This window comes from Trachypithecus francoisi, unplaced genomic scaffold (assembly GCF_009764315.1).
Source record: "Trachypithecus francoisi isolate TF-2019V2 unplaced genomic scaffold, Tfra_2.0 Lachesis_group15, whole genome shotgun sequence".
NCBI classification, from domain to species: domain Eukaryota; kingdom Metazoa; phylum Chordata; class Mammalia; order Primates; family Cercopithecidae; genus Trachypithecus; species Trachypithecus francoisi.
Genome location: NW_022681460.1, coordinates 110,199,230 through 110,213,123, shown reverse-complemented (window position 1 = coordinate 110,213,123; position 13,894 = coordinate 110,199,230). Strand labels below are relative to the sequence as shown.

At 44.9% G+C, this 13,894-nt stretch overlaps 1 protein-coding gene across 6 annotated transcripts in view; it reads left to right on the top strand.

Moving 5' to 3' along the window:
* The window catches only part of UBN1 (ubinuclein 1), a 38,587-nt gene that overhangs the window by 4,007 nt on the left and 20,686 nt on the right, over positions 1 to 13,894 (top strand). For 5 of the 6 annotated variants that reach the window (XM_033235825.1, XM_033235829.1, XM_033235827.1 and 2 more), the window contains exons 2-7: positions 2,855 to 3,142; positions 8,617 to 8,703; positions 9,195 to 9,290; positions 9,652 to 9,786; positions 10,493 to 10,596; positions 11,290 to 11,728. In XM_033235825.1, the coding sequence (XP_033091716.1) occupies positions 2,894 to 3,142; positions 8,617 to 8,703; positions 9,195 to 9,290; positions 9,652 to 9,786; positions 10,493 to 10,596; positions 11,290 to 11,728 (1,110 nt within the window). In that variant the 5' untranslated portion in view covers positions 2,855 to 2,893. The remainder of the gene's footprint in view (positions 1 to 2,854; positions 3,143 to 8,616; positions 8,704 to 9,194; positions 9,291 to 9,651; positions 9,787 to 10,492; positions 10,597 to 11,289; positions 11,729 to 13,894) is intronic. The other variant, XM_033235830.1, reaches the window with a different exon arrangement.

Sequence of the window (13,894 nt, the reverse complement as noted above, 5' to 3'; positions counted from 1 at the left end):
CTTGTGTGTTTACTGCCTGGACAGGGAGAGTAGGACCTGGTTGCCACTTCCAGAATGACCTTCCTAAATCCCATTGGTGAACCTGCTGATTCCCTTTTTATAGTGAGACCATTCCGGTTCTGTCAATGGGGGAATCTGTAAACCTTCGGCTGGGGTTTATTTCCACAACCCACTGCATCACAGATATCCTGAGGGCCTTGGAGATTTCTTTTAGGGAAATCTTGAACATCTTAGTACATGTTGGGAGATGGTCTTTTGCAGCACCAACCTGTTTTACTGCTAATCGTTTTGCTGCCTGATTAGAATTATTTTAACTCTTCATTTGCAGATACTTTTTTTCCCTTATCTGATGTTATGTTGCAATTTTATGGTCATAATTTGACAAATGAATATTGGATATTTACAAATACGTTTACATGTATATGGATATATGCTAATTTTCCTCAACTCAAGTTTGTGATTCATTTACAACCAAAATACAGTGAGTTTTTTGGAAACCTGCCAAAATAATACATAGGCTGGAATGGCAAAGTATTATTTACAAAGAAGGATAATAAACATGAACTTTAACTTTGCAGTATTAAAATCTATCATAAAACTTTTCAAAACAGTGCAATACTGGTTAAAGAATCTCTAAATGCTATATTAATATACAGATGGACTTCAGAAACAGGCCTTAGATATCTGCGACGTTGCTTTGCAATATATGCCAAATCAGCATGGGAAGGAAGGATTGTTTAGTGCTTGATGCTGGAAGAAACCAAGTTACAGCCTATCCTCATACTTTATAGCATAGCACATTCATCTGGGGTTAATGAAGTAAATGTGAAAAAATACCTATAAACGACCATGTAGGCTGGGCTCAGTGGCTCACACCCGTAATCCCATCACTTTGGGAGGCCAAGGCAGGAGGATCGCCTGAGCCCAGGAGTTCAAAACCAGTCTGGACACCATGGCAAAACAACGTCCCCACAAAAAATACAAAAATTAGCACGCCTATAGTTCCAGCTCCTAGGGAGGCTGAGGTAGGAGGATCGCTTTAGCCTGGGGGGTTGAGGCTGCAGTGAACTGAGATTGAGTCACTTTATTCCAGTCTGGGCAACAGAGTGAGACTTTGTCTCAAAAAACAAAAAACATATATACACAAGTTCTTCTGTAAGATCTGGTTGGAGATGAACATTGTAGGCATACAGGAAATGGGAGGAGTCTCAAAGGAAAAGAGCCTAGTTTTAACTGCATACGAAGTTATCATTTCCTTGGAAGGAGGGTTGCTTGAGGTTGTGAACTTAAGACCAGCCTGGGCAACATAGTGGGTCAGCATCTCTACAAAAAATAGAAAAAATTAGCCACCCATGGTGGTATATACCTGTAGTCCCAGCTACTCCAGAGGTTGAAGTGATGAGAAGTTTGCTTGAGCCTGGGAGGTTGAGGCTGAAGTGATTGGGCCACGGCTCTCCAGCCTGGATATAACAGCGAGACGCTATCTCAGAAAAAAAAGTTAACATTTATTTCATCATACCTCACTCTAATCAACATTAAACAGCAAATAACAAAACAAGAAAAAGCAGTTATGGCCGGGCACGGTGGCTCAAGCCTGTAATCCCAGCACTTTGGGAGGCCGAGACGGGCGGATCATGAGGTCAGGAGATCGAGACCATCCTGGCTAACACGGTGAAACCCCGTCTCTACTAAAAAGTACAAAAAACTAGCCGGGTGAGGTGGCGGGCGCCTGTAGTCCCAGCTACTCAGGAGGCTGAGGCAGGAAAATGGCGTGAACCCGGGAGGCGGAGCTTGCAGTGAGCTGAGATCCGGCCACTGCACTCCAGCCCCCGCGACGGAGTGAGACTCCGTCTCAAAAAAAAAAAAAGAAAGAAAAAGCAGTTATAAGAGATCATGACAGGTGTTGTATATCTATAATATGTAATAATTTATGTATAATATGAGCTCTCACAAGTCAGTAAGAAAGTCGCAGTTTATTCAACCATTCCCTGATTGATTGTCATTTGATTGTCATTTTGGTTGCTTCCATCATTTTTCTTGTATAAACAAGGCTGCAATAAATATCTTTATTGGTATGGTAGAAAGTTCACACTGGAATATGAAAATTCCAGCTTTTTCTTTTAAAAAGCAGGACACAAAATTATATATGAAGTAAGCAGAAAACATGTATGGCATGTATTAGCATATTCATATTCTGTGAACATTTGGAATTCTGTATTCAAAATCTATTTTGACCATTCCCTAGTGATTTTGAAGGTCTTTGGTATGTGATAATTTATTTTGCCAAGGCCAGTATTTGGGTGTGAGAGTGGTGCACAGGGCAGGAGTGTGTAACTTTGTTAGGAAGTGAGCCTAGCCACACCCTCCTGAGTCACTGGTTCTTTACTATCCTGGGGTAGGCAGTATCTTTTGTTTAGCTGATAAAAGCTTTGTCCCTGTGAAGATTGGCTCCCAATGATAGGAAACTGCTGATGATGAAAATAAAGAGTCCTTAAAGGTTATTCTCAGCCAGAAAAAATAAGTGTTATACAAATTAAGTGGAAAATAATATTTTAGTAGTCTTTACAATGTGGAGGTCTAAGGCTCTGTCAGCACGCATTCTTTAGGTCGAGGATCTAGGATATAGATACGTAGAAAAAAGACTGAAATTGTGCTAAGCAGTGACTGTCTCTGAATGATTATGAAAAAATTTTAAGGATGAGTATTTAAGCAGAAAAAAAAGCAATAAATGACAAAGTATAACAGTGGAGTTTTCTTGACAACGAAATTCTCTTAAACTTCAATCTCTTTAATTAGACAGGTAAACTATTTTATCATCTTCGTTTGACCTGGCCCTTCTTTTCAATGTTAACAGAAGCCATGCAGTGACACCCGCTAAGACTTGTTGGTAGCCATGTCGGAGCCCCACAGGGTCCAGTTCACCTCTCTCCCAGGTTCCCTGAATCCTGCATTTTTGAAGAAGTCCCGGAAGGAGGAGGCTGGGGGAGCAGAACAGCATCAGGACTGTGAGCCGGCCGCAGCAGCTGTTCGGATTACACTCACCCTCTTTGAACCCGATCACAAACGCTGCCCAGAGTTCTTCTACCCAGAGCTGGTGAAGAATATCCGAGGGAAGGTAAAAGGCCTTCACCCTGGAGACAAGGTATACCCCTTTGTTCCCAGAGGCGCTGCAGGTTTAATGCACAGGGGTCAGTGCATGTATGTGGGGCTTCCACAGTGAGGAAGCAAGATTTACTGAGGTTTTGGCTGCTCCAAGATCCTGTCACTCACTCAAGGCAAGCACAAGGTTTGCTTCTCTTACCTCTGTGCGCAAAGGGAGAGGCCAATTTGAATTATAACTAATTAACATAAATTTTAAAAACAGTGCATTTTTCTCTGTCAAGGTTGTAAATGTTATGTGTAAATGAAACCAGTCCCTGACAGTTCCAGTGTTAGAATTTCATGCTGGACATTTTTCTCTTCCAAGAGAGTCTTCCTGTCTACCTAGTATAGGGGCAGACAAGAAAACACGTAGACTGCTTTTTTGTTGTTGTTGTTTTTTGTGTTTTTGACCAAGTCTTGCCCTGTCGCCCAGGCCGGAGTGCAGTGGCGCGATCTCGGCTCACTGTAACCTCCGCCTCCTGGGTTCAAGTGATTCTTCTGCCTCAACCTGAGTAGCTGGGATTACAGGTGCACGCCACCATACCCAGCTGATTTCTGTATTTTTGGTAGAGATGGCATTTCACTGTGTTGGCCTGGCTGGTCTCAAACTCCTGTTCTCAAGTGATCTGCCTGCCTTGGCCTCCCAAAGCGCTGGGATTACAAACGTGAGCCACTGCACCTAGCCACAACTTGATGGATTTTCATGAACTCAGTGCACACATGTAATCTGCACGTAGGTCACAACATATATTTATCATGACCCCAGAAACCCTCCTTCTGCCCTGCTAGAACACTATCCCAATACTTATGGGCAGCCACCGCCCTGATTTCTAACAGCTTAGATCAGCTTAGATTTGTGGGATTTTTTTGTTTGTTTGTTTGTTTTTTGAGGCGGAGTCTCGCTCTGTCGCCCAGGCTGTAGTGCAGTGGTATGATCTTGGCTCATTGCAACCTCTGCCTCCTGTGTTCACACCATTCTCCTGCCTCAGCCTCCCGAGTAGCTGGGACTACAGACGTCCACCAGCATGCCCGGCTAATTTTTTTGTGTTTTTAGTAGAGACGGCATTTCAACGTGTTAGCCAGGATGGTCTCGATCTCCTGACCTTGTGATGATCCACCCACCTTGGCCTCCAAAGTGCTGGGATTACAGGCGTGAGCCCCAGCGTCTGGCCTCTCTTTTTTTTTTTTTTTTTTTTTTTTTGAGACCAAGTCTTACCCTGTCACCCAGGCTGCAGTGCGATGGTACAGTCTTGGCTCACTGCAACTTTTGCTTCCCAAGTTCAAGTGGTTCTCCTGCCTTAGCCTCCCGAGTAGCTGGGATTACAGGTGCCAGCCATCACATCTGGCTAATTTTTTTTTTTTTTATTTTTGGTAGAGATGGGGTTTCACCCTATTGGTCGCCAGGCTGGTCTCAAACTCCTGACCTCAAGTGATCCACCCACCTCTGCCTCCCAAAGAGTTGGGATTACAGGCATGAGTCACTGCACCTGGCTGTGTTTTTGTATTGTATGTAGATAGAATCATATGGTATTTGAGTATCGCCTAGGTGAAAAGCACTTTTAAGCACCTATGTCTACCTTTGCATTATGCTAGGGTCTGAGGAAAAGGTAAGTAGGCCCCACACTGGCAGCATTCTGGTCTCTAGAGTGGCTCTTGGTGAAATGGGGATGAGGCTGATAATTGGCTCACAGCTGTCTGAGTGTGGAATGAGATCATGTTGTGGAGTTTCTAGCAGTATGCCTCAGTGCCAAGTGATCAGTTGGTCTTATTCACAGGTGTGCTGTTTGGAGGGTATTTTTGGTTAGAAGGATTAACCTTTTTTTCCTGAGATTAAACAATGTATTTTCGGCCGGGCGCGGTGGCTCAAGCCTGTAATCCCAGCACTTTGGGAGGCCGAGACGGGCGGATCATGAGGTCAGGAGATCGAGACCATCCTGGCTAACACGGTGAAACCCCGTCTCTACTAAAAAATACAAAAAACTAGCCGGGCGAGGTGGCGGACGTCTGTAGTCCCAGCTACTCGGGAGGCTGAGGCAGGAGAATGGCATAAACCCGGGAGGCGGAGCTTGCAGTGAGCTGAGATCCGGCCACTGCACTCCAGCCTGGGCGACAGAGCGAGACTCCGCCTCAAAAAAAAAAAAAATGTATTTTCTTGGCCTGGCATAGTGGCTCACACCTATAATCCCAGCACTTTGGGAGTCAGAGACATGAGGATCACTTGACCACAGGAGTTCAAGACTAGCCTGGGCAACATAGTGAAACTCCATCTCTGCAAAATAATGCAGAAATTAGCTGGGCATAATGGTGCATGCCTGAAGTTCCAGCTACTCAGAAAGCTGAGGTGGCTGAGATGGGAGGATTGCTTGAGCCTGGGAGGTCAAGGTTGCAGTGAGCCGTGAGCACACCACCGCACTGGGTGAAAGCAAGACCCTGTCACAAAAAAAAAAAAAAAAAAATGGCTAGAAGGCCTGGCGCAGTATCCCAACACTTTGGGAGGCTAAGGCGGGCTGATCACTTGAGGTCAGGAGTTCGAGACTAGCCTGGCCAACATGGTGAAACCCCATCTCTACTAAAAATACAAAAATTAGCCGGATGTAGTAGTGCGCACATGTAATCCCAGCTACTTGGGAGGCTGAGGCAGGAGAATTGCTTGAACCCAGGGGCTGGAGGTTTCAGTGAGCCGAGATCATGCCACTGCACCCCAGCCTGGGTGACAGAGCGAGACTCTGTCTCAAAAAAAAAAAAAAAGCCAGGGGTGGTGGCACACACCTGTAATCCCAGCTCTGGGGAGGCTGAGGCATGAGAATCATTTGAACCCAGGAGGCGGGGATTGCAACCGGCTGAGATCGCGCCACTGTACTCCAGCCTGGGTGATGGTGAGACTCCATCTACCCCACCAAAAAAACAAACCAAAAAAAAAAAAAATCAGACCTTGATTGAGGTCTGATAGCCTAATTGTCAGAATCGAGGCCAATGAGTCTGTATCAAGGGTCAGCCTGTTGGATGACGGTCACTGGGCAGGATGAGAAAAAGTAATTTCAAATCTTTTTTGTTGCTGTTGTTGTTTTTTTGTTTTTGAGACGGAGTCTCGCTCTGTCTCCCTGGCTGGAGTGCAGTGGCGCGATCTCGGCTCAGTGCAAGCTCTGCCTCCCGGGTTCCCACCATTCTCCTGCCTCAGCCTCCTGAGTAGTTGGGACTACAGGCACCCACAACCGTGCCCGGCTAATTTTTTGTATTTTTAGTAGGGACGGGGTTTCACCATGGTCTCGATCTCCTGATCTTGTGATCCGCCCGCCTCGGCCTCCTAAAGTGCTGGGATTACAGGCGTGAGCCACCGCGCCCGGCCTTCAAATCCTTTTATAATTCCTGTTTCAGTAAAATGGTATCTTCTTCATTTAGAGGAAGAGACAGTAGCAGGGGTTGGTTAATGTGTTTATTTGTGGGTTGAAACCAAATCAGTAGGTCAACTGAAATTAGAACTCCAGTGCTCTGATTGCAGGTTTTTGTGGGCTCCAAATGCCCTTCTCCATTGCAGACAAATGCATGGAGGATACACAGAGAACTTTGGATCCAATTCAGAGGATTCAGTGCTGGACTTCGGGTTCAGGGAACTCCTAAATCGCTGTGGGTCTACTCTGCAGTGTTAAAAGTACAATAAAATCGGACACATTTGTGCAGCAATTCTTTTAGTGTATATTTGTTAATAGTATGAAGGCACTGTGCTAGATTCAGAGGATTGTAGAAAGGTAGAGAAAACACTGTACCACCCTCAAACATCTGTAGATGTTTTAGGAGAATGGTACCACCACCACAGGTAACAGAAATTACAATATGATCATTGTTTAAGTCTGGTACAACACAGGCCCTGGAGGTCTTGGAAAGAAGAGAGCTTATATCCTGATTAGTGTTTGGACAGAGCTGGACCTTCCGTCATACAGTCAGGAAATAGTAGTTATTGGAAGACTGCTGTTGGCAAGGCACTGAGTAGTGTACATGGAATCCAGTGCTCCTCAAGGTTGGTGGGATTTCTTATCGTTACATAACCACTCAAGTTATATGTGATCATCGTAGAAAATTTAGAAGATCCAGATAAGTGTGTTTGAAAGACTCCCCGTTTGTGATATGTTCATTAGATGTATGCTCTCTAATATCCCATTGTATGTGTACACCACAAATCATTTAACTGATCCTTTGCGGGTAGTATTTCAGTATGCAGAGATGGAAGGGTGAGATAAGAAAGTTTGTTTGAAACAGGCATACAATCTTTAGTGTTTTCTGTCTACCTTGAAGTCTTAAACATTTTTGGTACAGGAGTCTTGTTAGGGTTCCTGGCTTCTGGCTAGGTGTGGTGGCTGTCACCTGTAATCCCAGCACTTTGCGAGGCTGAGATGGGCAGATCATTTGAGCCCAAGAGCTTGAGATCAGCCTGGGCAACATGATGAAACCCTGTCTCTACAAAAAACTTAAAGAAAAAATTAGCTAGGCCTAATGTTGCATGCCTGTAGTCCCAGCTATGCAAGAGGCTGAGGCGGGAGGATCACCTGAACCTAGGGAAGTTGAGGCTACGGTGAGTCATGATTGTGCTACTGCACTGCAGCCTGAGTGACAGAGTGAGACTCTATCTCAAAACAAAAAAAAAAAATTTTTTTTTAGATTTCTTGCTCAAGAAGCTTAAGGCTTATCTCTGGAAAATTTGCTTGATGAGAAAAGAATAAGCTTATAAAATGGAAATAAGCCTTGGAAGCCTGAGTTTAACTTTGGTAGCACCGAGAGAAGTGCAGTTTCAGACCTTTCTAAACAGTGTGGCAGAACGGCTCTCAAGAACTTGCACGGCCGGGCGCGATGGCTCAAGCCTGTAATCCCAGCACTTTGGGAGGCCGAGACGGGCGGATCACGAGGTCAGGAGATCGAGACCATCCTGGCTAACACGGTGAAACCCCGTCTCTACTAAAAACTACAAAAAACTAGCCGGGCGAGGTGGCGGCGCCTGTAGTCCCAGCTGGGTGACAGAGCGAGACTCCGTCTCAAAAAAAAAAAGAACTTGCACAACATTCAGTGGGATTTTCACGTTTTTGAACCATTGACTCTTTTGGAAGTCAATGGACTCTTTCTTAGAATGTTTTTAAATGCATGAAGAAAATTTTAGAGTTACGAAGGAAGTCCGCTGTATTGAACGTGGTTGTGTAGCGATTGAGCATCTCCTTCTAAAGGCCCTTTGCCGTCTTTGAGCCCTGTAGCCCCTCATGCTCTGGTGGATAATTGTAGGCATTCAGTCAAGTTTTATTAACCTACATGAATGGAAATTTTACTTTCTTAATTAAGATAAACATTGATGAGATAGTAGCATGTTCTATGCCTTGCCTTTTTCTGAAAAACATTGTTTTTATATAGGTATTGAGTAGTCAGTGAAGTTTCTATGAATAAGAACATGGGACTATTTTGTGACTTATTTTTTGTGGAACAATCTCTTTGCAGAAGAAAGATCTGTCAGATCCTTTCAATGACGAAGAAAAGGAAAGGCATAAAGTGGAGGCCCTTGCCCGGAAATTTGAAGAAAAATACGTAAGATTTCTCTCTTGAGTGACAAAACAACCTCATTGGGTGGGAGAGGTTTCCATGCATTTCTGTATTCCTTTAGTGGATTATCATGTAATAAACACTGATACGGATGTAAGCATTAAGCTTGGAGAGAACAGAAGCAGTTATTAAACCTAACGCATTAAGGTACAGAAAAGGGGCATGGCAGAGCTAGAGTGAGGAGCTAACTGGACAAATAACCGAGAAGAGCCTGTGATTGTCTTAGAAGAAATGTTTTGGTACGAAGTCTAAGAAACCATTTAGTTCATTTTTCTGTCCCAGGACATTTTATACAGATACATATCTGCCTTATGTTAAAAGGTTTTCAGGAAAGGAGATTTTGGGGTTTGCGTGTGAGAGAGTGACCTTTCTAGTTAGTGCTTTTCCTTTTTGAGTCATAGCTGATGAAGTTCAAGGCCACAGTTAATTCTGTGTATTTATCAAAAAGCATGTAATCTGTTGCTTTTACATTTTAGGGTGGAAAGAAACGTAGAAAAGACCGAATACAGGACTTGATCGATATGGGGTATGGTTATGATGAGTCCGATTCCTTCATCGATAACTCTGAGGCGGTAAGTAGTTACTGAAAATGCTGTGTCAGACCCACTGTGCCATAGCTCCTCCTAATACTGGCCAGGAAGCTGGGGGTGGGGTCACAGTGGGCATGCCCTCTTCCCAGCATGAGGCAGTAGCAGCGCTGATGAGAGACGAAATGACATTCTTGATCCGGGCCTTAGTTCCCTCTTCAGAAAATGTTGACCAGATCTGTCCAAAACACCTCGTAGCTCAGACGTTCATGATTGAGCAGAAGGATGTTTTAGCATGCTCTTGGAAGTGTCAGAGGAACACACTCAGATCTCTCTCGAGAGCCACTTTGCACCTTCGGATGACAGAAGCGGAACTTGGAGCTGACAGTTTCTTTCACCCTTGCAGTATGATGAGCTTGTTCCTGCTTCTTTGACTACGAAGTATGGAGGATTTTACATTAACTCGGGAACCCTGCAGTTTAGACAAGCATCAGAGTCTGAGGATGACTTCATTAAAGAAAAGAAGAAAAAATCTCCAAAGGTTAGAATGTGCTTGCTTTTGAATTTCAGAAATGCTTTTTGATGTGAGCCTATCAGATGAGTAGGTGACTCGCCAGAATACCTGGTGCTTGGCCGGCTCAGGAGGATGGTGGAAAGGCAGAGCCGTGCCAGGTCGATGGCTCACCTCATACACATGTGCCCTGATGAGGACACGTGCCTGTGGGGGCTCTGTTCAGCCCTTGGTCATCATGTCCACCTCACATGACATCCCAGCAGGCTCAGCAGGGATCGTTTCTGGAGGTGGCCTAAGGGTGGGAAGGGTGTGGAGTGAGGGAATGTGTACCAACCTTGCTGACCCTCTTCTGTGGACATGTAGAGGACTTCAGTTCCCAGGGCTGCCACCCCACTGAAAACCAGTCAGCCTTAGGATCAGTGTGTTTAAAAACCTGTCTACCACTGCCTATGTGTTTAAAACAAGAGGTAGGGCCCACTTGTCACTTTCAAACTAGAAAAGTTTCAGGCTCCAGAATGGTCACTTGTGTCTCAGTCCTGGGTGTTTCCAGGAGACACCGTCGGTGGGAATGCTGTGGGTTTGTGGTCCAGGGACTGATCTGAGAGCTTTTGTTCATGAAGGAAATGAGACAGGTCTCAGGATGTGCCCTGGGCGGAGCAAGGCCAGTGCCGTGTAGTGCACTTGCTCCCTGAGTTAGGGAGCCGTGTAACTGTGCCTTGTCTTTAATTCTCAGAAGCGGAAGTTGAAGGAAGGTGGTGAGAAGATAAAGAAGAAGAAAAAAGATGACACTTATGACAAGGAGAAGAAATCGAAAAAGTCCAAGTTTTCCAAAGCCGGGTGAGAGGCAGCAGCTTCTTTGCTAGGATCAAGCCTGAACTGTTAGGGCAGGATGATTGGGAGCTGACTCACCTCCTCCCCACAGCTTCGGAAGAGGCAGCAGGGCTTAGCCTTCCTGTCCTCCCGCACGCCTCCCGCAGTGCCCTTCTGGGCATAGATGCTCACCTCTCTGTGTCAGATAGTTTCACTGTCAGTGTTGGCAGCTATTCTTGTCACTGTGCGACTGCTGATGTTTCTCGTTCTCCGGGGCGCTCCTCTCTGCCCCAGTTCTCCTTCTGTCTCTGCTGTTTTCCCTTGTCGTCTATGGTCCTGCTTCCTTCTCCTCACTTGGTCTCACCCCAGCTGCTCTTCAAGTTGCTGCTGTTCTCTGCTGCTCCTGCTTTCTCCCTGTAAATACTTTTCTTGCTCTCTCTGCCCCTTTTTGCAACCTTTTATTTCAGCCTGGCAGTGGTTTCTAAAAACCCATCGGAAATTTAGCATATATGACACTGTGTTGCTAACCTGTATTAACTCTCAAGCTTTGGTCTCAGCAAGAACGAGCTCCATATGCCAAGAGGAGGGAGGAGGAATGACAGGGTGGACTGTGACAGGTTCTCCTGGAGACCATGGCCCTGGGAGCAGGGGCGAAGGCCTCTGGAGTTCCCTTTGGCAGTGTCCTGTAGTCTGAGTGACCAGTTTCCCTCTTGCTTGCAGCTTCACAGCCCTCAATGCCAGTAAGGAGAAGAAGAAGAAGAAATATTCTGGGGCTTTAAGCGTTAAAGAGATGCTAAAGAAATTTCAGAAGGAGAAAGAGGCTCAGAAAAAAAGGGAGGAGGAGCATAAGCCTGTTGCGGTCCCATCGGCGGAAGCTCAGGGCCTGCGAGAACTGGAGGGTGCCTCTGACCCCTTGCTCTCACTCTTTGGCTCCACTTCTGACAACGACTTGCTCCAGGCGGCCACTGCTATGGACTCGCTGACGGATTTGGACTTGGAGCATCTGCTCAGTGAGTCTCCAGAAGGAAGCCCCTTCCGTGATATGGATGATGGAAGTGATTCCCTTGGGGTGGGATTGGACCAGGAATTCAGGCAGCCCTCTTCTCTCCCCGAAGGCCTGCCAGCACCCCTGGAGAAGCGCGTTAAGGAGCTGGCTCAGGTATGGCGACACAGTGTGGCTGGGCTTTCCTGGAAGCAGTTTGGGCAGATTGCCGTTGGTTCTGCGCTGCGTGAAGCTCGCCCAGAGAAACCTTAGTGAGTTGGCAGTTAAGGTGTTAGCTTTTTCCAAACTCTCTTCTCATCCTGAGGGAGAAAACAGTGCAAGCCTTGCCCGTCAGGCATCATTTTCGGCCTTTCTTGGTTTCTTCATTTCTGGAAAATTTGCTTTCTTCTGGGGAGATTGTTGTCTTTCTGTTTTCTGTCAGATTATTCTGTCTGTTTTCTGTCAGTTTTCTACTCGGCATCTTTTCTTTCATGTGACAGACGGATGATGTTGGCAACAGGCAGCTGAAGCAGAGATTCACCTTAGAATTCTTCCGAAGGTTTTGTAAATTCACAAAAGTTTGCAAACATATGAATTGCACATAGAGTGTATGCTTAGTTGCTACTAGGTTTCAGTTGCTCCTTTGCATTGTGTATCCAGTGTTAGGTAGTGATTACGGAAATGCCTCCAATGTGATGAATGAAAAGGAACTTATTTATTTATTTATTTTTATTATACTTTAAGTTCTAGGGTACATGTGCATAACGTGCAGGTTTGTTACATATGTATACTTGTGCCATGTTGGTGTGCTGCACCCATCAACTTGTCAGCACCCATCAATTCATCATTTATATCAGGTATAACTCCCCAATGCAATCCCTCCCTCCTCCCCCCTCCCCATGATAGGCCCCAGTGTGTGATGTTCCCCTTCCCGAGTCCAAGTGATCTCATTGTTCAGTTCCCACCTATGAGTGAGAACATGCGGTATTTGGTTTTCTCTTCTTGTGATAGTTTGCTAAGAATGATGGTTTCCAGCTGAATCCATGTCCCTACAAAGGACGCAAACTCATCCTTTTTATGGCTGCATAGTATTCCATGGTGTATATGTGCCACATTTTCTTAATCCACTCTGTCACAGATGGACATTTGGGTTGATTCCAAGTCTTTGCTATTGTGAATAGTGCCGCAATAAACATACGTGTGCATGTGTCTTTATAGTAGAATAATTTATAATCCTTTGGGTCTATACCCAGTAGTGGGATGGCTGGGTCATATGGTACATCTAGTTCTAGATCCTTGAGGAATCGCCATACTGTTTTCCATAATGGTTGAACTAGTTTACAATCCCACCAACAGTGTAAAAGTGTTCCTATTTCTCGACATCCTCTCCAACACCTGTTGTTTCCTGATTTTTTAATGATTGCCATTCTAACTGGTGTGAGATGGTATCTCATTGTGGTTTTGATTTGCATTTCTCTGATGGCCAGTGATGATGAGCATTTTTTCATGTGTCTGTTGGCTGTATGAATGTCTTCTTTTGAGAAATGTCTGTTCATATCCTTTGCCCACTTTTTGATGGGGTTGTTTGTTTTTTACTTGTATATTTGTTTGAGTTCTTTGTAGATTCTGGATATTAGCCCTTTGTCAGATGAGTAGATTGCAAAAATTTTCTCCCATTCTGTAGGTTGCCTGTTCACTCTGATGGTAGTTTCTTTTGCTGTGCAGAAGCTCTTTAGTTTAATTAGATCCCATTTGTCAATTTTTGCTTTTGCTGCTGTTGCTTTTGGTGTTTTAGACATGAAGTCCTTGCCCATGCCTATGTTCTGAATGGTACTACCTAGATTTTCTTCTAGGGTTTTTATGGTATTAGGTCTAACATTTAAGTCTCTAATCCATCTTGAATTAATCTTCGTATAAGGGGTAAGGAAAGGATCCAGTTTCAGCTTTCTACTTATGGCTAGCCAATTTTCCTAGCACCATTTATTAAATAGGGAATCCTTTCCCCATTTCTTGTTTTTCTCAGGTTTGTCAAAGATCAGATGGCTGTTGTAGATGTGTGGTATTATTTCTGAGGACTCTGTTCTGTTCCATTGGTCTATATCTCTGTTTTGGTACCAGTACCATGCTGTTTTGGTTACTGTAGCCTTGTAGTATAGTTTGAAGTCAGGTAGCGTGACGCCTCCAGCTTTGTCCTTTTGACTTAGGATTGTCTTGGCAATGCGGGCTCTTTTTTGGTTCCATATGAACTTTAAAGCAGTTGAGGAACTTAATTTTAATTGCCGTCCATGCCCCTTTAAAACCCACCATTGGTGGGGCACGGTGGCTCACACCTGTAATCCCAGC